At 56.8% G+C, this 23,116-nt stretch overlaps 1 protein-coding gene across 2 annotated transcripts in view; it reads right to left on the bottom strand.

Moving 5' to 3' along the window:
* Nucleotides 1–23,116, bottom strand: part of Cpne5 (copine 5) — an 88,580-nt gene that overhangs the window by 8,932 nt on the left and 56,532 nt on the right. For both annotated transcript variants that reach the window (XM_034636749.2, XM_027943744.3), the window contains 5 exons: nucleotides 19,439–19,543; nucleotides 11,965–12,006; nucleotides 9,476–9,551; nucleotides 3,791–3,844; nucleotides 1,231–1,292 (listed from right to left, as the gene is read on the bottom strand). In XM_034636749.2, coding sequence (XP_034492640.1) covers nucleotides 1,231–1,292; nucleotides 3,791–3,844; nucleotides 9,476–9,551; nucleotides 11,965–12,006; nucleotides 19,439–19,543 — 339 coding nt within the window. The remainder of the gene's footprint in view (nucleotides 1–1,230; nucleotides 1,293–3,790; nucleotides 3,845–9,475; nucleotides 9,552–11,964; nucleotides 12,007–19,438; nucleotides 19,544–23,116) is intronic.

Raw genomic sequence — 23,116 nt, 5'->3', positions numbered from 1 at the left:
TGTGTAAAATGGAGACAAGGTACACACACACACACACACACACACACACACTCACACACACCTGCGTTCTGTAAGTGGCAGGCGCTATGCAAATGAGAAGGATAAACAGGGTGGAAATAGTTTGAAAATTACCCGGTTGCAGGGGCTGCCTGCTTAATGGGTCAGAGGAGGCAGCAGGTCTGATGGGGGAGGGAGCAAGGGCAGGGAGTGGAGCCGGCTAGGAAGGGCCAGAGGAGGCTTCTGGTGACTGCAGGGAGGGTGTGTCTGTGTGTGTGCTCAGTGGCTAGGACACTAGTGACCTTGAGACTGTGCAAGTTCAAGGACGCAGGGAGTCAAGTCACGGGAAAGTGTGTTTGTCATCCAGGGCCCCACCTCTCCCTCTGCCCTGGAGGACCAGGCAGCCAAGTGCCTGCTCGGCGGGGACCAGCCTCTCTGGCAGCTGCCCCCGCCTGTCTCCTTTCCAGGCAGGTGCAATCACTCACCTGCCTGCACCTGTCGGCTCTCAGCTGCCCACGCCCTGGCCGGGCAGGGATCACACCAGACAGGGCCTTTGCTTAGGGTCAGGCTCTTTCCATGAGCTGCTGGCCAGAACCTCCTGGCCTCGCTATGTGTCTGGGCCTGGATGCCTGTCTCTCTGGTCCTATCTGCCTCTTAAACTCGTGTTTGACCACCTGCTGTCCCTGGGTCCTTCCCTTGCTCACCCCCTAATCCTGCTGCCCCTTACAGATGATCCCTGATAACAGCAAGCCACCACTGCCCCCGCCCTGACAGATCAGAGGTACGGGATGCACAGAGCTGGAGGGGACCTTCCACCTCACCTACTCTATATAATCTCTTTGCAGAGGACACTGCTGCCCAGGGAGGGAGAGGGACTTGACCCAAACAGTCCAGCAACTTTACGGCAAAGAGGGGCCTAGAGTCGGGGTCTCCTGACTCCTGGTCCAGGGCTTTTCCACTTCCCCAAGCCCCTTGGTTCTTTCTGTCATGGGGTTCCCAACACCTCCAGGCTCCATCTCCACGTGGGGACATGACCCAGGCTGGCCTCCCTAGCTCAGGATCCAGGGGCAGACAGGGCTCTGGAGCGGCTGTGTCTGGTCAGACACTGGGGTGTGCTCAGAGCCCAGTGTCACAGGCTTGGTCCAGGATCTCAAAGAAGCCAGGGTGGGGCCAGAGCCCCAGAGTGGTCAGTGTGGGTGCCCCCTCCCCTTCCCCAAGGCCGGTTCTCCTCACCCTCCTTTGATGTAGTCTAGGAAGGTGCACTCGGACTCCACCGCGAAGGACAGCAGAGTGACCTTGAAAACAAAAGGGGGCTTGGTTAGTGGGAAGCACGGGGTGGGGAGAAGGTTCATGACGCTATGTGACAGCTGACACGGTGAAGCACTTAGCATGAGCCACTTTGGCCCACGTCACTGCAGACCGTGCCCCTAGCAACCCCCTGAAGCCCTATTATTATCTCCATTTTACAACCAAGGAAACTGAGGCCCCAAGAGGTGACACAGCACGTTAGGAATACTGCCAGGATGTGGCAGGGTGGGATCTGACCCGGGGTCTAATTTCAGAGCCTGCGTTCTTTTTTTATTTGGGGGTACTGGGGATTGAACCCAGGGGCTTGACCACCGAGCCACATCCCAGCCCTGTTATATTTTATTTAGAATCAGGGTCTCACTTAATTGCTTAGGGCCTTGCTAAGTTGCTGAGGCTGGCCTCAAACTTGCCACCTTCCTGCCTCAGCCTCCCGAGCCACTGGACTTACAGGCGTGAGCCTACACCCTCAATCTTGATGTCAAACTGCATCCCAAAGGGTCCCACCTGTCACTGGAGCCCAGGGACCCAGGCCAAGGGCACAAGTGTCCTCTGAGTGGGTGCTGGCTCTCCTGCCCTAGGATCCCCGGGGTGGGGTGGGGAGGAGAGAGGCTCTTGCCTGGCACAGGACTGACCACTGCCAACACTAACAAGCTCCGTGCTTCTGTGCACCTCTAGGGACCCCGAGACGGGCCTCTTGATCTGTGCTTATCTTAGACCTCCCTGCTCCTCCTCAGCCCTCGGTGTCTCTCAGCCCCCATCCTCAGGCCCAAGACCCTCGGGAGCAGCCAAGACAGGCCACCACAGGGCAGCTCACGACAGCAGGGGCTTCGGGCTGGGGAGACCATGGAGCTGGGCCTCCTAAGGCAGGAAAGTGAGGCAGGGCCAAGCAGGGCCCTTCTCCCTCAGAAGAGAGCCGGCGTCTCCGGGAGCCTGGACACGACGCCAGCTCAGGGTGCGCCAGGCCCAGGGCCACAAGACGTATGAGCCTTTACCTGAGCAAAGGGAGGGTCTGCGGGCGCTGAGCTGGGTCCCAGGTGCCCCCATTCACCGTGCTGGGCACCTGGAGGAACAGCTGAGCCTCCTGAGCATGGTGACTCTCCGGAATGGACGATGGCCCTGGCTTCGGCCCTGACTGAGCGCCATCAGGCTCCCTGGGGAGCTCTGAGGACATCCTGCAGCCCAGGTGGGGACCTCCAACCAACTCTATCAGAGTTTCTGGGACGACAGGACAGTTTCGGAGATCTTAATTTACCTCTTCACAGGACTCTAACCTGCAGCCAGGGAATGGCCACCACCTCCACCTGCCACGCCCAGGCTCTGGGACTCTGTGTCTGGAGACATTCAAGAGTCTTGCTGCTCAAAGTGCAGGCGCTGGTTAGAAATGCAGACTTGGCATTTTGGTGAGATCCCTGGGGGATTCTGCTCACAGTAAGGGACAAGAAGCACTAAACAGAGCCCTGGCCTGAGCCTGGCCTCCTAAACAGGACCCCAGGGAACTGGCCCAGGCATCTGTATTTTCACAAGCTCCCCGGATCCTGGAGATTTTTTTTCTTTATGATGCAGACTGGGAAATGCTGGGAATTGGCCAACACAGGCGGCGTGTGTGGGTGTACGTGTCCACGTGCATGTTTCTTCTCTCTGTCCCCCAGCAGAATAGAAGTACCAGGGACCTGGGTCTGTCCTGTGTCCAGCTGTATCTCCTGAGCCTACAGCAATGCCCGGTGGATGGCAGTGCCCAGAAATAGGTCTTAAAAAAATGCACAAATATTCTGAAGACCACCCTTCAGAAGCCACTGGACCTGGGTGGCACCCCTGGACGGCCGTGGTCGAGCAGGGGTAGTGCTGTCAGCAGGCACCAGGCCTAGGGTCCACCACGGTGGTGTTGGCCGGGCGCGGTTACACAGGCCTGTAATCCCAGCGGCTCAGGAGGCAGAGGCAGGAGGATCGTGAGTTCAAAGCCAGCCTCAGCAACTTAGTGAGGCCCTAGGCAACTCGGCAAGTCTACTAAAATATATATTTTTTGAAAGGGCTGGGGATGTGGCTCAGTGGTTAAGCACCCCTGGGTTCAATTCCTAGTACCAAGAAAAAAAGAAAAACAGGTGGAGCTGATGCCATCTCTGTGGCCTTCTGGCTGTGTGACCCTGGCTGAGTCACTTCCCCCTGGCAGCCCTGCTTCCTCTTCATGGCAAGCGGGTGCTCACGTCTGCCTCGCAGGGAAGCAACCTGTGAAAAGCACCTCACTAGGGGATTCCCCACAAACGCAACTCCCCTCTTCCTGCAGGAAGTCCTGCATGCAGTCTCTCTGTGATCCAATGCCTCTCATCTGGTCTACACGTCCACCCCCAGGCTGCTGCCCTATCTGCCCAGTCCTCCTGGGTCAGATTCCCACACTCTGCAGGTAACCACAGGCACCAGAGCCTCTGTCCCCAGGCCAAGCTTGACACTCAGAGCGCGGACACCCAGCCGTGGCGAGGGGGGTACTCACCGTGCCAGAATTCACGTATTTCTTTTTCTTCATTTTCTTTTTCGGGTTGATCACCTGGAGAAACAGACCAGTTACGGGTTCCCAGTGGTCAGGGAGGGCCCCTGAGGGCTCCCACAGACCCTGGGTGTGGCCCAGGCCCCAGCCTGGGCCAGTGGGGGGTGCAAAGACCACAGAGTCCAGGGAGAGGGGCCGAGGGAGGTCCTGAGGGAGATCGGGCTTCAGTGACACAACTGCGCTCCCCGCGAAGACCGGTGTCCACCTCGAACACAGCTGGACTGCTCTTCTAACCTCTCCCACCGCTCCCCAGACACGTCCTCCACGCCAGAGAGCCAGAGAGGGCTCCGTGTCGCAAGGCAGTCCTGTCTGTGCCCGCCCTTCGTGTCGGCTCCGGTTGCTTCTCACACCCCAGGCCCCCTCCTTTCCCTTGGCCTCGTCCAATCCTCCCTGCTCCTCTGCAGGGCCAGCTCAAGAGCTGCCATGGGGGGCCTTTGAGGCTCCCCTCTGGGTCACCACCTCGACCCACAGAGGCTCCTTCACTATCATCATTGAGCTACATCCCCAGCTCTTTTTTACTTATTTATTTTGAAACAGGGTCTCACAAAGTTGCTGAGGCTGGCCTCGAACTGGCTATCCTCCTGCCTCAGCCTCCCAAGTTTCTGGGAGGCAATGTGGCATCTGGCTGTCACTGTAAGCTTTAACTTCCAAAGCCACACCTATGGCCAGATGCTTTATCACAGGGTTAGGCACACAGTAGGTGCTCAATAAAGGCCCAGTGGGATAACTCAGAAATCCCAACCAGGGACAGGTCTGCCCCCAGGAGTCATTTGGTAATGTCTGGAGATGGTTCTGGTGGTCACTGGGGAATGGGTGGGGGCCAGGGACAGCCAGGGGGGACAGCCGGGGACGACAGCCACCACAAAGAATGATCCAGTCCCAAACGTCAGAGTGCCAAGGCTGAGACCCGGGCCACCTTGTCCTGGGGCCTCCTGCCAGACCTGGCTCTTCCCCTCCTCAGCCTTGCCAGCTCTTTTTTCCTTTTTTTAACAGGATATGTCTGGGCACAGCCTTTCCCTCCAGCCCCATCAAACAGAGCTAGGCGACTTTCGCACCTGCTTGGCCACCTGGTGAACTCCACTCTCCCTCTCCCTGTGCTGCCCCCAGGGCCTGCAGCTGCATCTCTGATCTTTCCTGTCCAAATGAGTACTGACAGCTACTTCTGGAGATAAGGAAAACAGGGCACAGAGATACCAAGTGATTTGCATAAGGTCACACAGCCATCTGGGTGATAAGGCTGGAAACCAGGCTTCCTGCCCCCAGGCCAGGGGTACAGACATGCGGGAGTGACACCCAGATGCAAAACACAAACACATCCTCTCAACACATGTTCATAGGGCGGGGCGACCACTTCCTCTCCCTTAGAACAGTCACTCTTGTCTGAGAAATAAGATACATCTTCAAGGCAGTAAGTGACAAGGGACACCACAGAGGGGGAGGAAGAGGAGGAGTTGAGGGAGGAAAGACCATGGGGGGTGGGGGGTAATGAAGGCAGCAGGTGGCATTGAAGGCAGACCCTGAGGGACAGGAGGCTTTGGGTATGGAGAAGTCGATGTCAGAGGAGATGCTTTGGGAGGAGAAGCCCAGAACTGGGGTCTGGTTTGACTGCAGAGCCCCAGGGTGGAAGAGTCAGCTGGGTGGCTGGACAAGCCAGGAATGCCAGGGGCAATGTCTGAATGTCACCCAGCTGCCAGCAGGAAACTCCAAGGACCTCTAGGCTAGTGGATGACAAGATCACAGCAGGCTCTAGGGTGCTGGGGCCTGGTGGAGAGCCAGGGAGGAGGAAGAGGGACATTCAGCGGATGTTTGCCTGGTTCTGCCACCCGATAGCTGTGTGGCCTTAGGAAAGTCACTTAACCTCCGTGTGCTTCAGTTTTCCCATCTGTAAAATGGGCACAGAGAGCACCTACCGCAGGGAAAGGAATGGGGATTAAGGGAGTCAGTGTACGTCAGTGCTCAGAACCAGGTGGACTGTCGTAGGTGCTGTACAGGTGTCAGCTGCTATTCCAATTCCTGCACCCCAGGAATTCAGGTGACGGGCAGTGAGGACCTGTGGGGGGGTGGGACAGGTGTGGCAAGAACAGCACTGTTGAAAGTGGCCAATGGGGCTGGGGCTGGGGCTGGGGCTGGGTGGGGCAGCGCTTGCCTACACCTGTGAGGCCCGGGGCTGGATCCTCAGCACCACATGAAAATAAATAAGGATAAAATAAAGGCACGCTGCTCACCTAACACTTCCAAAAAATTTTTTTTTAAGTGGCCACACATCTTGGGCCTTGGGGGTGGCTGCAGAGGTGAGGAAGGGCAAGGAGGGATGGGGTGATCCTGCAGACAAGAGGAGCTGGGTTTGGGCACAGGTGGGACATTCAGGTGGGTGACTGGCAAGAAGTGCAGTGGAACTGAGGGCCTGGAGAGGAGGCCAGAGTCACCTTGGAGGGGCCCTCTTCAGCACTGGGGACGCCCCTCCACAGGCACTCGCTGCCCAGGGCTGGGGCACTTCCAGACCCGCTCATGGGGTGGGGCTTAATGAGCAGGTTCCCGGGGAGCCAACGCCTTCCCCGAGGCGCTGGACTGTTAGAACCCAGAGTGTCCCCAGCTTCTGCTCTGAAGTCCAGCCCCCGTCCTCCCAGCTGAGGGGAGTGGGCGGACTCCTCGGGCCCTGGGTGTGTCCCCTTTCTTTGAAGGCTTGTGTGTGGCTGAATGAGCTGTCGTCCACTCTCTAATGCGACTCTTAGGAGGTTAGAGCTGTGGTTCGACTCAGATCTTCTGTGAAGTTGGCACTTCTTCAGATCTGTTTACCCACAGGTTTCCTGGGCTCCCCACAGCACACCCTCCTCCGGGGAACCGCCTCTCCAGCCCTGTGGCTGCCACCAGCTCCAGGAAGGGCACCAGCACCCCTAGGGGACACCCGGGGAACCTCCCCACTCCACTCGGCCTCCTCCTTTCCTTCCCAGAGGCCACCAGGCCCCCAGCACAGGTCTGGGGTCTGCCCTCCCGTACACCAGGGTGCCAAGTGGCTCTGGCATAGAGCAGCGAGACACTGTCCCCCCCCAGGACTTCATGGCCTTCATGGGGGGGGACAGTATGGTGAAGAGGTAATAGTCACAGGGTGCCCACGGGCACTCTGTGACCACAGAGCCACATTCCCAGCCCTTGTTAATGTTTTATTTTGAGACAGGGTCCCACTAAGTCACTAAGTCCTAGAACTTGTCCTCCTGCGTGTGCCACCATACCTGCCCTAGACAGGAAGGGGAGTCTGCGGTCAGACTACCACTCACGTCCCACTTCAAAGATCTGCTTCAACACTAAACAGTCACCTTTGAGTGGCAATGTGGAAGATGTGCTTGTGGTCAGGACTTCGGGCCACCCCCAGAGCCCTTTAGGTGCCTGTCATGAAGACCCACCCGGGGGATGATAAAGATGGTGCTGGAAGACTGAGACAGAGGATCCCATGTCAGGACGTTCGGGTGGCAGAGAGCAGCGTTCAGTGGTGGATGAGACGTGGAGCGGGGGGGTGTTCGGGATGACCCCCAGCCTGCCGTGGGCTCCGGTGCTGGGCAGTGGGAGATGCAGCCAGCTGGCCAGGGGCTGGGCAGAGCTGAGGGAGGCTCACCCATGAGTCGGTTCCTGGAAGGCTGAGTGCAGGAAGGGGTCAGCAGACAGCGAGGCCAGGAGCCTGACTCCCAGGGCAGCGCCAGGACCTGGGGTGGGGTCTTAACTGGTGGGCAGCCTCCTCCTTCTTTGGGCAGTTCTGACTATAGCAAGGTCTTCCTGGGCCCACCCCGGCCTCCCAGTGACACCCACATAGCCTGCCCTTGGGGCTGCCAATGTCGAGTTCCTCTTCCACTTAGTTCTCACATGGCCACGTCTCTTGCTGTTTGTAAAGAATCAGAAATCAACAACAGAGAAGCAAGGTCATTCCAACGCTTCTGCTTTTGGCCCAAGAGAGCATGGCCTGTTTTGAGCACCTTTGGAAGCCAAACTCTAATAAGAGACCTGACCTCTCCTCTCCACCTCCTCAAAGAAGGTCCCAGCTGGGCGCAGTGGTGCACGCCTGTAATCCTAGCAGCTCCGGAGGCTGAGACAGGAGGTTCGAGAGTTCAAAGCCAGCCTCAGCAACTTAGTGAGGCTCTGAGCATCTCAGTGAGACCCTGTCTCTAAATAAAATATAAAATGGGCTGGGGATGTGGCTTGGTGGTTAAATGTCCCTGGATTCAATCTCTGGTGCCCCCCCCCCAAAAAAAAGAAGGCCCCCAAAGGGTGGAGTCTGCCCCTCTCTGCTTGGGTAGGGGTGGGGGGACACAGATAGCCCCTCCCTTTGTAAATGCAGAAAGCAAAGCAGTTTCCAGTGTCAGCTCTTCAGAGAAACCCAGCCAGCCTCGCCTTCACAGTTAACAGCCTGTGAGCACACGGCACGCACCTCATGGGTGCCCAGCAGTGCCCGGGGGGCTGAGGGGCAGCAACAGAGAGGGCTGTCACCTCGCTGTCCTTGGGAAGTCCAGCTGGAACACAAGACCTGCCCGCTTAGAACAGGGACCCGGGTGAGGGCATGAATGGGACTGAAAATTCGGAGGGACTAAAGGATTTGGGTTCCGCCAGGGGATCCAAGCCAGCACCTGAAGCTCACTAGCCGAGCCTGGGGACAGCGCCACGACAGGGGACAGCGCCACGACAGTAGAATGGCTTGAAACGCCAAGCTCCCGGCACACAGGCGCCCAGCAAATGACATCGGAAGCCTGCGCAGGCAGACTCTGGGCCGGGCGCTGTTCCATCAACTTATTTAATTCTCAGTTTGCATGGAACCACACCAGGGGCCTGGGAGCTCAGCCAAGGTCACGGGGCTAGAAAGTGGCAGAGTCAAGACACAGACCCCAGCAGTTATTGGGGTTGTAAGGACCTGTGTGGGCTTGGCTTGAACTGTGACAGCTGTGGGGGTCCAGGACAGGGAGGAAGCACAGAGTGGCTGGAAGGAGCTGGAGGGTCGCTCAGAGGAGTAGAGCCTGAGCCAGGTCGGAAGGAGTGGGGGGGTGTCCCTGTGGGGACAGCACACAAGCAAAGGTTCAGCAGCAGAAATGTCCTGTGAGGGCAAATGCCATCTTCTCCAGAGAGATCGGGGCCTTCTCCAAGCCCCCAGCTCCAGCCCCGAGGAAGGTCTCCTGACTCTTTCTGGAAAGTGTAAGATGCCCCACAGGCCCCGAAGCTGTTACCACCTTGAACTAAGATCTCGGGTCTCAGGTCCGGAACCTTTTTTCAAAATTTTTGGAGCTGGGAGAACCCAAGACCTGCACATGCTAAGCATGGGCTCCACCACTGAGCTGCACCCCCAGCCTTCCAGAATCTTCTAGTGCTGCCCCCCACCGCCCTGCTCCTGTGGAAAGACTGTAGGGAGGCTCAGGAACTCAGTGATGTGGAGTCACAACAGTTGTTTGATTCTGCTACTTCACGGAACCATGTGACTGGGCAAGTGAGGACTCTTCTCTGTGACTCCGACTCCTCAATGATACAATGAGACTCACCAACCACCTCCCAGGAGAGCACAGGAGGCCCCCAGCCAGCCCAGAGCTCACTGTGGCCCTCACCATGACGGCTGCAAGCCACCCATCCCCAGAACAACCCAGGCCCCAGGCGCCTCACCTCATAGATGTTGAACTGGCTCTGCCCGCGGGCCAGCTCGCGGTAGCTGGTGGTGAATTCCCCAATGAAGTCGTGGCTGCAAGGCAAGATGGCTGCTGAGACGGAGGCCCAGGCCGCAGGCAGCCTCCACCCACCCCCAGCCTCTCAGGCATCCCTCCCCTGGCTCCCGACTCCCCTGGGCTTCCACTCCAGGGGCACATGCCACTAGGGAAGCTAGGTGCCTGCGGAGAGAGAACCCAGTGTCACTCATGGAGCAAGAAAACCCAAGGGTCACCTAGCAAAGAACAGGATCCCCGAGGAATGAGACCCGCTTCTACTTGGATTCTTGGTTGAATAAGCCAACAATAAAAGATATTTTGGCGGACAATTGTGGGACATTTGAATATGAAATGAATATTGGATGGCAATCAAAAATTATTGTTCAATGTGTCAGGTGTGACAATGGCATTTGAAGTTATGTGGGAAAATGTCCTTACTTTTTTAGACATTCCCAATGAAATATTTAAAGGCAAAATATCATGATATGATTTACTTTAAACTACATTAAAGCAAATATGGTGAAATTTAACCATTGTCAAATTCAAATGATGGGCTTAAAGGTATTCATTAAAGTTTTCTCTCTGTTCTTCTGGGTAGTTGTAGATGGACACAATATCTTTATTTTATTTATTTATTTTTATGTGGTGCTGAGGATCAAACCCAGGGCCTTGCACGTGCTAGGGGAGCACTCTACCACTGAGCCACAACCCCAGCCCCTTTTCAATAACATTTTTATGCCTTTTTTTGGGGGGAGGCAGGGTCTCCTTCTGTTGCCCAGGTCCCTGAACTGCTGGGCTCTAGAGATCCTCCTGCCTCAGCCTCCTGAGCAGCTAGGATTAGAGGTGTGCACCACAAAACTCAGCTTTTCTGGTTTTTTTTCCTTCCCTTTCGATGCTGGGGGTGAAACCCAGGGCTTCAAACATGCAGGCAAGTGCTCTACTACTCAGCTCCAGCTTCCACCATCTCTTTTTTAAGTAGACAATTAAAGCCATATCCGGCCAGGCAGCTGGGAGTACTTTCTATAGCGTCCACATCTTCTAGATGTGGACAGCAGAATGTAACAAAAGCTTGTACAAAACAGACCCCCCACACCTTGCTCCCAGGGGCTCCCTCTCATCTCACTGTCCCTGCTGGAAGGCACTGGTGAATGTGCCATGTGGGGGTGTCCTGGGGCCTTGCCCTGCCTGCAGCCCACATGGCAGTTTGTGTGTGTGTGTGTGTGTGTGTGTGTATTTGTTCTCTTTAGACATCCACGGCAGCCGAGTGTACTCTGACACACTACACATACGTGGAGTTTGACTACGTGTGTACGGTCCTCAGCCTGCTGACCCAGTGCCACCTGGTGGCTGCTCCCCAGCTGACATGGAAGAGAATATTCCAGGTCAAGGAGAAGCATGGGGAGTGCCAGGGTAGGATGAGGCAAGTCACGGTCCCAGCAAGGAGCTGGCCCGTCTGGCAGTGAGGCCAATGGAGGGGCACACGAGGTGGGAGGAGAGGAGGGGGCGGCCCTGCAGTGGCTCATGGCAAGAGCCCGGGCCTCACCTGCAGCTGCATCTGCCTAGCTCTTAAACAAGACGAGGCACTGCCCTACGTCCATGTCACAGACTCCCAAGGCCCCGACAGTGATCATGGGGCTGTGAAGGCTCAGGGTCACCCCTGGGTATTACTACAGCAGGGACAGGTCAAAAAGTCAGGATGACATGTTTGGCTGTGACTCAAGGGACAACCAGGAGCCAGTGAGGATGCTGGACTGGAGCTTCCCGGGGCCGTTCCTAAACTGTCTGCTAATTCCTAGCCACACTGGCTCCTGGGCACTGCGATCTAAGAGGGGAGGGCGCTGGCTGCCTCCAGACCCTGCGGGACCCGCCCTCCCGCCCGCCAGCCACAGCCTCATGGCTCTGAGTCCAAAGGTGGGCATCCAGCTAGCTGCAGCCTGTCCCTCCTCCCTCCTCTCCACAAACAGCTCCTCAGATGAGCCCAGGCCACACCTGCATGTCCAGCCTCCCCGCAAGACAGCAGGGAGCCCGAGGGCTGAGCAGTTACACACAATGCCCAGTCCTGGGCCTCACAGGGAGAACATGTGCACAAACCCGAGGGGGCCATTGCTACTGAACCTAGAACATGCAGACTTCACAAAATCCAAAATTCTCTCTACCGTGGGAATTGCAGGCACAGGCTGGCCACTGGCAGCTATTTTGGGGAAAAGGGGCCTCTCTGCTCCAGCACCATCTCTTACAGGACAGAGGTCCTCTGGTGCCTCAACAGAACACAGATGGAGACAAGTCACGGGGGCAGCAATCTTCCCTACAGGTGACCTTCCCTCACGGCCAGAGCTGCCTTGGGTGGGGCCTTGGGCACAGTCTCCCCATGTGAGGGCAGGGCCAGTCCTCCTTCCCCGTTGACTCCCCTCCCCACTCCCCTTCCCTCCTCCTGTCCTCTGGCGCACTTACCTGCCATCTCGATCCCAGTCATACACCTCCACCTTGATGGTCCTGAAAGACAAAAGAGCCCTTGGTGGGACGGGCCTGCGCCTGCACCCATGTGGTCCTGAGGACGGGGCCTCCTCATCCCCAGGACCAGCAGGTACGAGGGCTCCCTCCAGGCTCCAGGGTGCTGGGTGGGGGGTAGCAACCCCAGAGACAAGGAATGATCTTGAGACCTTTCTGCAAAGATCTGGGGGACAGAGCCAGGTAGGGGACTTCCAGGATTTCGAGGAGGATGTGGACAAAACAGCCCAGGCTTCTGTTCACCCCACTTTCTTCCTGGCCCCCCAGATGGGAGCTGCAATATGAGGCCACACTGTGTGTTTTGCTGGGGGTGGAGCTGTGACAGCAATGACATGGCCTGAGCTCAGGCCTCTGGGGAGGGGTAGTGAGGCTCTTGGTAGGACCCTGGGCCGGAGGGGCTACGTGGTGAGAAGCCAGCCCCGGGGATGGCCCAGGGGCCCTGACTTGGAGGAGGCCTGCTGCGCTTTCCATCCCCAGACTGGCTGCTGGGTGAGGGTGTGATTATCTTCACATTTTAGCCTGGCTGCTTTAATTAGTTTGTTTTGACTCCTATGCATGGGGCTGGGCTTGGAGAGCCCATTTTATTTTTAGCCACGTTCCCATGGCAACAGGCTAGCGGACCACAGGCAGTTGGAGGGAGGTGGAGGGTTGCCGGTTAACCCTTGGTGCTGGCTGCTCTGTCCTCAGGATGCCCAGGGACCTGGGAGCAACCAGGGTCCCCAAACAGGGTCTGGCTTGGGAGACAGGAGCCACCATTATCCCAAAACAGGCAGGAGAGGAGCAGGAAGCCAGGGGCCCTCAGCCCGCAGCTTCAAATGGGGCGCCTGGAAGCTTTAATTAGCTCTTCTATTAACATCCCAAGGCCCATCCTTGGGTCTGCCAGGAGCCGGCCTTGGGATCCGTGGTCTCCAGAAGGAGGCGCTCTGTCCCTTCGAATGAGCCTCCCGGGTGGGGAGGGGGGCAGGATACAGAAACTGGTCCAGGGTGAGCCAAGGCCTGTAAAGCAGGACTCTAGTAAAATGGGGCAGACACAGAGGTCACCGTTTAAAGAAATCCTTTAAATTCATGTTAAAAAAAAAAAAAAACTCTCTCTCTCTGGGGTGCATTATTGAGAAAAGGAAAAATAAAATAAAAGCTAAGCCCTGAGGGTGGGCTGGGAAGCTGGAAAGAGTGGGAGGAGACTGGGATGTGCATTCAGAGGACCTTAGGCTAGGCTGCTGGACCCCAGCTGTGGGACCTGGAGATGTCACTTTACCTCCCTGAGCCACAAAACCTCATGTGCAGTAGGGATAAGGAAGGTCCTGCAGGGGAGCAGAGGCCAGTCGGTGGAACCCTCCTGCCCCCGGGGTGCCCTCGATGAAAGCACCTCTCTTCTCTCCCTTGGATCATGTGACCTCGCCTGGCTAGGTTTTTCACATGAAATTTACTTAAATCAGGGGACACTTGAGCCTGGGTACCTGGGCTCTGCCACTTTCAGTTCCTGGAACTGACTTCAGTGGCATCTGGGCCTGCTGAGCCCAGCCACTCGGCAGCACCCCCAGGGACATGTGGCATCTCACAGCCGCTGCTCTGGCGGGGCCCGGGAACGGGTTCTGAAGGCCTCCCTAGTGACGGAGCTGTCACGCTCTGCAGCAATGTCCTCTGCCCCCTCATTTCAGATGGCACAGCTGAACCCTCGAGAGCCCCAGGTTGATACCCAGAGTCACATAGCCAATGACAGTTGGAACCAGGACAAAACCAGTCTGGGGCTCTGGCCACTGCCCCGTGAGGCTAACACGGGTCTCCCTGCCCTTGCCTCAGTGCCCTAAGTCCTCCCCTCCAGGACCCCAGCAAGGGACTAGGTCAGTGACAGCAACACGCCCAGAGGCTAAAGGATGTTGTCCCCAATCATGGTGACAAGCTCTGGATATCCACAAAAACTACTGGGGAGGTTGTCTGGAATCCCAGGACCAGAGGAGAGGGCCTGATTTAATCCATCTGTATAGAACCAAGGCCTGAGTCGCTCATGCGTTTCGCAGGTTTTTTGTCTGGGTTTTGCCTTGAGCGGGATTGACTCTGGGCAGGTGCCCTGGCCCTGAGCTCCGCCCCAGCCCAAGCAGTCCTGAAGAGTTCCCCGAGTGGTTCTGATGTGCAGCCGGAGCCACTGACCTTCTCCAGAGTACAGCTCCAGTTTTCAAACTTGGATGGGGTTTGGGTCCCTGAGGGACTTCAGAAATACTGATGTGGATGCTTCACCCCAGAGAGTCACTTAGCTCAGGGTGCAGCTTGGGCAAGGGGGTTGTTAAAAGTTCACCAAAGCAGGGGGCCGGGGACATAGCTCAGTTGGTAGAGTGTTTGTCTCACATGCACAGGGCCCTGGGCTCAATCCCCAGCACCACAAAAAAGAAAAAAAAAAAAAAAGTTCATAAAGGATCTGAACTTGCAGTCAAGGCTGAGACCAGAGTGAGAGATTCCTGAGCAAAAGCCCAATGCGGGTTGTACAGACCCCAGGGGAGATGCAGCCTGAAGTTAGGGGGCTCTGAGGCTGAGACCCCTCTGGGGGTGGGGAGAAACGGTGCCCAGAGACAGGGAAAGCCACAGGAAAAGCCAGACATGACTTTGGTGCTCTTAGTTCTCCCACTGTCCAACCGTGGCTGAGCTGTCCCAGGTCACTGCAGGTGCCACTGGTGGCCGGCAGGTATTGGCTCCCAGCCCCTCAGCACAGTCCTGTGATTTCTGGGGATAGCACCCAGGAGAATGTCCTCCTGCATGGGGGACAACATAATCGGCCTCTGCAGACCACATAATGAACACCCGTTTGGCATAAAGAGGTTCAGAACAGGGGGGCAAGGAGGTGGTCAGGGAGGAGCTATCCTGGGGCCAGCGCCTGGGCAGCTCTAGCTCCTTTGGGGACTAGAATGTGGCCCCGAGCAGCTAGCTAATCCCTGGGACACTCCATCTGGTCCTCTGTAAGAACGGATCGTCTCACCATCACCGAGGAAAGAAATGACAGCAGTCACACAGTCAGCCTTTGACACGTTCCTCTGTTCCTGCTGGACACACTCAGTGTCTCCAAACAACTCTTGTCGGCCATCAGAACATCCCCCCCCCAAGCCAGAGACTGCTGTTTGATTTGCTTCTGGCGGCAGCCCCTGTTCTAGAACGGTACCCTGCATACACAAGGTGCTCCATAAACACTGACTGGCTGGCCTGAGGTTTCCACTCTGCAGTGGGCCACGCAGGTGACAATACCCGTGTTCTACAAAACACAGAAGGAGGTCCAGAGGACGCAGCTTCCCATAAGCTGGCCAGTGTCAAGGCCAGGAGCTGTGTCCTGGGCCTCTGCAGTCCCAGTTCTGGGATGACAGAGCCAAGTGTCAGCCTCGCCCACCAGCAGGGACAAGGGAAGAAGCTGGCAGAGATGCCAGGGCCCCCCCTGCACGTCAGTCAGCTCTAACTAGAGTTGCCTCTGAGCCCAGAGCTGAAGGTCTTCTTCCTAATGAGCTTCTCCCAGGCAAGGAAAAGGACATTCCCTTGCTGCTTCCAAGTCCCTGGGGCTGACAGGCCCTGAGGGGTTTGCTTTGAACTGACGAGTCAGTCCATGCTCTGAGAGGCTTCAGCGAGGACAAGTGCTCAGCCTTCCCACCCACCCCTGCCGGGGTGGGGGGCAGGCAGAGAGAGTGGCATTGGGGGCTTCCAGCTCCCCAATCCTCCAGCTTCTGCACAGGCAGACCGGGAATGCTGAGCACCTGTCGTTGGGATCACACTGTGAAGTGCCTGGTACTGTGCCTGGTCCCTCCTGGGTGCTCAGCATATGGCGGGAGGCCAAGGAGAAGCAACTGGTGAGTCCAGGGAGCCAGAAGGCAGCTTGAAGCTGAGGCAGTGTTAGAGCCCCCACAACCCCCGGCCACTGAGGACCCCTCTCCAGACTTCAGAAGGTACCCTCAGCACACTCTCTGAGAGTCCACTCATTCAAACCAGCCCAGAGGCGCCCCCTGCAGAAAGGACAGGTACCTCTCGCTCTGGCACGTTACATAACCTCTAGTCCTCCATCTCCCCATATGTAAAATGGGCACATCGCGAGTGAACACCTACCTCCTAAGATTACTCACACAGTAATGCATTTAAAACAATTAGGACACAGCCTGCCCAGGTCCTCAACACCCAGCAACTTCAATCACCTAAACTGTCTCCTCCCTCATCATTCCACGAAACTGCCCTTTCTGGTCCTCACCCTCCTGGATGTCTTTCTCACAAGGGACCTGCGTGTTCTTCCTGCTGCCCATCCTGGGAACTCCCAGACCTCTGTCCCCTGCCCTCGTAGCTGTGCCTGGCTCACAGTGGCCTTCGGTCCCCAGGACGGAAGCCAGGCTCCCCGATTCTTTCCCCCTCCACAGCAGCCTCTCATTTCCGAACAGCAAACCCAGTCTTCATAATCTAGGAATGCTGATGTTTCGTGAACGGGCTGCATACAGGCCGTGAAAGGAAACCCCGTAATGCATCCTGTGACAGTAAGGATCTGGTTCCGGTCACACTTCCCCTTTGTGTCTGGGACACCTCCAAGCTCTGTCTGTATCTCACTTGTTGCCGTTCCTTCTCCTCTCCTCTCTGAATCACTTGCTCTCAGGACTTAGACTACCTCCAAGCTGCTCCCTCACCTCCAGCCCCAAAGGTGACCTGTCCCTGACCTCTGAGCAAGGTGCTCCTAGAGCCTCTTCCAGAAGTACCTGTCACAGCCCTGTCACACCACGTCTTGGCCGTCTGGCAGCAAGACACAGGAATTAAGAGCACAGATTCTAAGCCATGTGCGGTGGCGCAGGCCCATAATCCCAGCTGCTCAGGAGGCTAAGGCGGAGGATCGCGAGTTCAAAGCCAGCCTCAGCAACTTGGCGAGACCCTGTCTCTAAATAAAATTCAAAAAGGGGCTGGAGATGTGGCTCAGTGGCTGAGCATCCTTGGGTTCAATCCCTGGTACCAAAAAACAAACAAACAAACAAAAAAACACCACAGATCCAGAGCCAGCTTGCCTGGCCAGTACGGCTCTCCCGCTGGCTGGCAGCAAGATGCTCGGCAAGCTACTTAACCTCTCTGGCCTCAGTCTCCTGGCCTGTGTGGACAGCACTGGCAGCTTCTCCCAGGGAAGATTAACTTAGTTCACAGGCGTAAGCGCTTGGAACAGGGCCTGCCCAAGGTTAAGTGCCACTGGAGCCTTTGCTATGACTGTGGCCACTGTCTCCCCACTGGCCTGCCAACCTAAGAGGGAGCGTGGGCCCGAGAGCCCAGTGTGCCCCCAAAGCACCCTGCCAGCTCCTGGATCCTGGCTGGCTTGGGAAGCTGCTGCTGGGTTACACTGAGCGATTTCTGTGAGGCTCCCGGGGGCCTTAGCAGGGGAGGGCAGTGGCCTCATTTTCCTGCACCAGGCCCCGTCTCCTGCCTGGGGGGCCTCCCGACGCAGCCTCCTGAGTGGCTCCGGGTGTGTGGGCTACCCTAGGCTGGGGCTCACAGGGCTGGCGAGACACGCCTGGCTCTGGGCATTAACACCGCTGTCAGTCACGTCACAGTCAATTTGTGCCAGCCATGGAGAAGGGCATGAGCTCGGCCATCCTGTGGGGGTGAGGCTGGGCTAGGGTTGGGAGGGGAGGTGGGAACCTGCCTGGCCTTCCTCCCCAGGGTCCCCTGTCACCCACTCCAGAAGCCTCAGGACCCAGCCAGCCGGCAACAGGCCTTGTTTGGCTGGAATGCCTGCTCACCAGAGCCCCCAGTGATTAGACCAGAAGCTTCCAGAAGAGGGGAACACAGCTGAGTGTCCCCCCAAAATCACACAGAGGCCGGTACTGGGCATCTAGTAGGTGCTCAGGATCTCCTGGGGAACAGACTGTGGCTTTTCTATCCCAGCCAAGAGGCAGAGAAGGAGCACCTCAGCCTTGGCTGGGCAGCCTGAGGGTCTCCTGAGATGAAACGGGGGTGTTAGAGGCCATCCACCCACTCACCAAACCCACCACACACACTTGGTGGCCATTGTGAGCAAGGTCTCGGGGCACACCAAGGTGTCTGTTCTGATGCACCATGTCCCCGTGGGGTGAGCTAGGGACGGTCCAGTTCCTCAAGGCTGCTGGCCAGCCCTGCTGATGATCCCTGGCCAGCTTGCCCAGCTGAGCTGCAGCCATTGCCAGGGCACTGGAAGGTTCTCACAACTTAACCCAGGCCTACACCATCTCTGCGTGTGCACAGTGTTAGGGACTGAACCCAGGGCCTTGCATTGGCCAGAAAGCTCTCTACAGCTCAATACACCCCCAGCCCTCTTCATTTTAAGACAGGGTCTCATTAAATTACCCAGGCTGGCCTCAAACTTGTGGTCCTCCTGCCTCAGCCTCCTGAATAGCTGGGATTATAGGTGTGCATCACCATGCCCAGGGAACGTATGCATCTTATAGCTTCCGTCTGACATGACCCCCACGCTCTCCAGCACTTACTGCAACGGCTAATGATATGTTTGTGTGATTATTGGATTAATGTCTGCCTCCCCCACTAGCAGTTAAACCCACGAGGCTGGGAGAGGGGTGGAGATCGTGCTTTGCCCCTGCTGATTTCCCAGCGTCTGGTAGGGCCACAATACATTTGTGAACAAAATGTTGAATTTGGTATTTCACGCACACAGGTCCTCCTTGAATAGGCTGTGCTGTGTGAACTTCAAAGCGGCCCAGGGAGTAGGCAGATGTTCTCACACCTACTTTGCAGAAAAGAAACTGAGGGTCAAAGATCACCCAGGTTGACAGAGCTTTTTACTCAAAGAGTCAAGGCTGGAAACGAGGTATCTGGTCTCTACCCTGGAAAATCACACTGAGTGATTAAGATGATGATGACAGCTGACATGTCATGTGAGTAGGCCACACAGAACCAAAATACCTAGCAGGCTCTCATCCCTGCTCCCTCGCCCCTCATTTATGGCAACTTGGCTGGCAGGGAGTGTCCCTGGATTCTGACTCCAGAGTCCCCCCGCCAGAGACTAAGGCTGCTGGGGAGCAGCTGCCCCTGTCTGTGCCTACCTCCTCACCTCCATCCTGCCACCATATGCCTTCCCTGGGGAACAATGAAGACAAGCCACCGAGTTCCAGACCAGGGTACCAGGGACGCCCATCTGGTGCCCGTCTAGGTCACCCTGGAGCCCCAGGCACTCCACTCCCATCCTCCCTCCAATACGGAGGCCAGACAAGGAGGAAGTGGGGGGCAGGAGCTGCGAGACCATGGGGAGGCAGACCTGCTGGGAGCTGGCGGGAGGGGGAGGCCACCGAGCCCCACCCTGTGCGGACACCAAGGTGCAGCCCAGAGGCCCGTGCATATTGAGGAGGCCGGCTGACGGCGCTGCTTTGGGTAGTCCCCCTCGTGTTGGGAAGGCCTGGGGGTGGAGGAACAGGGAAGGGCTGTCCTCCCATCTCACCGGTCATAATCCCCGTTGCAGAGGGCCCTCACGGGGATGGAGAAGGTCTGCCACACGGGGTTGAGCGTGTTCTTCATGACCTCCGTCTTGTGGCAAATGGTGAACCTGGTGAAGAAGGGAGAGAAAGGCCGTCAGGCCTGAAGCCAAGAGCGGCAGGATCCAGGTTGGCAGGGGGGTCAGCCGGCCATGTCTGCCGCTGCCAGACATGGAAACTGGGGATCCTGGGGGACGAGCTGCCTGTCACTAGCAGCGGCCTGGCTGGAACTGGACGGCCACTGGCTGAGATGCTGCAGACCTGCACCAGATGGGGACCCAGCCTGGAAGGAGACAAGTCCTGTGGGGGCAGGAGACCTGGTCCTAACAGCCCCTGCTTGGGGCCAACTCACCGTGTGACCTTGACCAAACTCGCCCCTCTCCGGGCCTCCACTTCCTCGCCTGACTCAAAACCCTGTGAAGCTGGCCTCTATCTTCATCCCCTGAGACCCATGAAAGGATCTGTCTCAATGGACCTTCGTGGCCTGTGAGTCCCTAAAATTGTATCTAGAATTGGGTGTCGGGTTGCGGGTGTCTGCTCTTCTCCCACCCTAGGACGTTCCCCCCTTTCCTGCTCCCTGCCACACTATCTCAGGTCAGAGGTCATCTCCATGAAGTCCCCACTGATGACCATGTCCAAAATGTACAGCCTCCTGGCCTTTGATTCCGACATCCCCTGTCTCCTTCCATATTTCTTTTCCTATGTGTCACCATTTAACGTGATATTGCCTGTTTTCCCCTTATTTATTCTGTTTACTATCTGACACTAAGATTAACCTCCATCAGAATAAAGAGTTTTTCTCTTGATCCACTGATGTAACCCTAATGCCTAGAACAAGACCTGGCACTTAGTAGGTATTCAAGAAAATTTTTTTTTTTTTTTAAGGAGCCAGAGGAACTTTCCAAAGCTTCCACCTGCATTTCAATTCAGTGAAATCAAAGCCCCTGGGATGACCTGGATCGTCTCTAAGACCCCTTCTGTTTTTCCAGACCAAATTCAAAAAACCTGCTTTGCAAACTGAAAGTTCAGAGCTGGCTCACCCACACCGGGTCCCCTCCCATGCCACGCCTGGCTGGCCTGCCACCTGGATGGGCGGCCAGGAGCGACCTCCCAGGCATCCGCCCCAGCACCATCCCAGCTTAGAAAGGTCACCTGGGTAAGTGCTGGGCTCCGCCCAAGCCCACACAGCCTGTGCCATTTCTTCTGTGGCAATTTTCAAGTCAAAATGTCATCCCTGTCACTGTGGCTCTGAGTTTCTCTTCAGCTCGTCCTCGCCCACCCACTGGAGTGTGGAGATGCACGTGGGAGACCTCCCTGCACACCCAGAGCTGGGGGCGAGGACGAGGATGGGGATGGGCAGCCGGGGTGGGCCGGCGGGCAGGCAGGGGGGGCAGGGAGGAAGGGGGGAGCGGTGGAGGGAGGGGCAATCATGCCATACAGAAGCCACCCTGGGCTCCCCTGACTGTCACAGGTGCCTTCTGTGGACCCTCCCCAGCACCCCCATCTCTTGAACCCCCGAGTAGTTCTCTCCTTTCCCTTAATAGCCCAACTCCAGGAGCAGCCCTTCTATGAGCCCAATCTCTTCCCCACTCATCCCTTCCTGGGCCCTGTGCAGTGTGGTGTCGCCTCTGACTCTTGCCTGCCCTCCCTGGTCCCTCACCACCAAGCCATACCTTCCCCACTCTATGCTGCAACACCCTCCAACTCCCCCCCAACTCCCCCCCAGAGGCAGGCCCTCCTGTGAAGCGGTTCCTATGGCCCTCCCACCCCTTGACTCACTTTCATTTGGACACACACTGGGAGCATCGGTGGGAGAGCTACCCAACAGAGTCAGACAGATGGGAGTCCCAGTCCCAGACCCACCATCTGCCAGCTGTGCATCCCTGAGCATATGTCTTTCCCTCTCTGACTTTCCCCTCTCATTGCAAAGTGGGAATAAGAACATTCACTAACACTTCCAGGCCTTTTTCATTTCTTTGTGTGTGTGTGTGTGTGTGTGCTCTACCGTGGAGCTACTTTGCCACCCCTTTTTAATTTTTATTTTGAGGGTTTTGCTAAGTTGCTGAGGCTGGCTTCAAACTTGTGATCCTCCTGCTTCAGCCTCCTGAGTTTCTGGGATTATAGACTGTGTGCCACCACACCAGGCTTACCAGGCCTTCTTCTTTTCTTTTTTAAATATTTTTTTAGATGTTTATGGACCTTTATTTTATTCATTTATTTATATGTAGTGCTGAGAATTGAACCCAATGCCTCACACATGCTAGGCAAGCGCTCTACCACTGAGCCACAACTCCACCCCAGCCCCTACCAGGCCTTTTTCTAATGATAATATACTAACTCATCCCATCCTCAAAGCACCCCTGAGAGGGAGGTGCCACTTGTCCCCAGTGTACATACAACAGATTATGTAGGTACGTTGTACTGTCCAAAATGGCAGTCATGTGACTAAGTTAGATTAATTAAAATGAAATTAAGTGAAAAATGTTATCAGTTGCACTAACCCCAATTTAGGTGCTCAGTAACTATATGTGGGTGGTGGTGACCATGCTAGACAACATTCCAGAAGGTTCTATTGGGTTAGTCTTGCCTACCTCTACTCAGCTGGTAACTAACTGGTTGTGCCAGGCTGGGGCCACTGGCCCTTCCCTGACACCTGGAAGGCCGACAGAGGAGTTACTAACATGGAACCAGATGGGTCGGGGGGATCTCGGGGAGGATGGCGGCCAGGTTGGCAGAACACTTCCCTCCCCTGATTTCCCTGGCTGACCTTCCTCCTGCCCTCCTCATGACCGATATCTCCCCAAACTTCACACTCCTCTCTCCTCCCACCCGGGGAGACCCCCCCATCCTTCCCTGCTCAGCCTCTGCAGGGCCTGGGGGTCTGCATTCTGGCCCAGCCCTCAGCAGTCCCTGGATGGTTTCTACAGGTCTGGGGGGGGTCCCCTGGGGGGGGGCAGCTATCTTCCTGGAGAGCTCCAGCCCCAACCTTCAGTGAAACTTGCCCTGAAATAAATTCCCGTGGTCTCCCCCATTGGACCAGCTTCTTTGCCATTTCCCACATTTGGGGACCTGGGGCCCCACGGCCAGGGAAGGGGCTACACCTTCGGTCCCTACTGGTCTCCACGGAGTCCTCTGGCCCCCTGCTCCCAGCCCGCTCCCCCTGCAGCCGCACCCTGCACCCGCTCAGCCCGGAGCCTCGCCGCACCTCCCACCTGCTGTGGTGTCAGTCACGAGCCTCTCCACTCCCCGCCCCTCCCCAGCAGCCCAGCCCACGCACCGCTGCAGAACCGTCACTCAGACACCTCGACGGCCCCTCCCGCTCCACATCCCTCGCCAGGTCCTGGTCAGGAGCAGCTGGACAGGCCCAGGCCACCTGGGCTCTGCCTCTCCCAAGGGGACGTGTGTGGACACCCAGGCCTCCTCCTCCCCCACCGGGAGCCAAGTCCAAGTCAACAAGAATTATTTAAAGAAACCCTGCTGGGAGTCCTTCCCCAGACAAAGAATCCTTTTGTCATGCAAATGATCACACCTAATCTCCCCGTTTTGTAGCTCAGGTTTAAAAATCAGTTTTCCCAGCAACTGAAACACCTCCTCCCTGAGACTCCTGCCCCCCAACACACACACACACACACTCACACACACTC

The sequence above is a fragment of the Marmota flaviventris genome, chromosome 6 (genome assembly GCF_047511675.1).
Source record: "Marmota flaviventris isolate mMarFla1 chromosome 6, mMarFla1.hap1, whole genome shotgun sequence".
Lineage (NCBI taxonomy): Eukaryota > Metazoa > Chordata > Mammalia > Rodentia > Sciuridae > Marmota > Marmota flaviventris.
The sequence above is the reverse complement of the archived record's forward strand: the minus strand, read 5'-3'. Positions and strand labels throughout refer to the sequence as shown.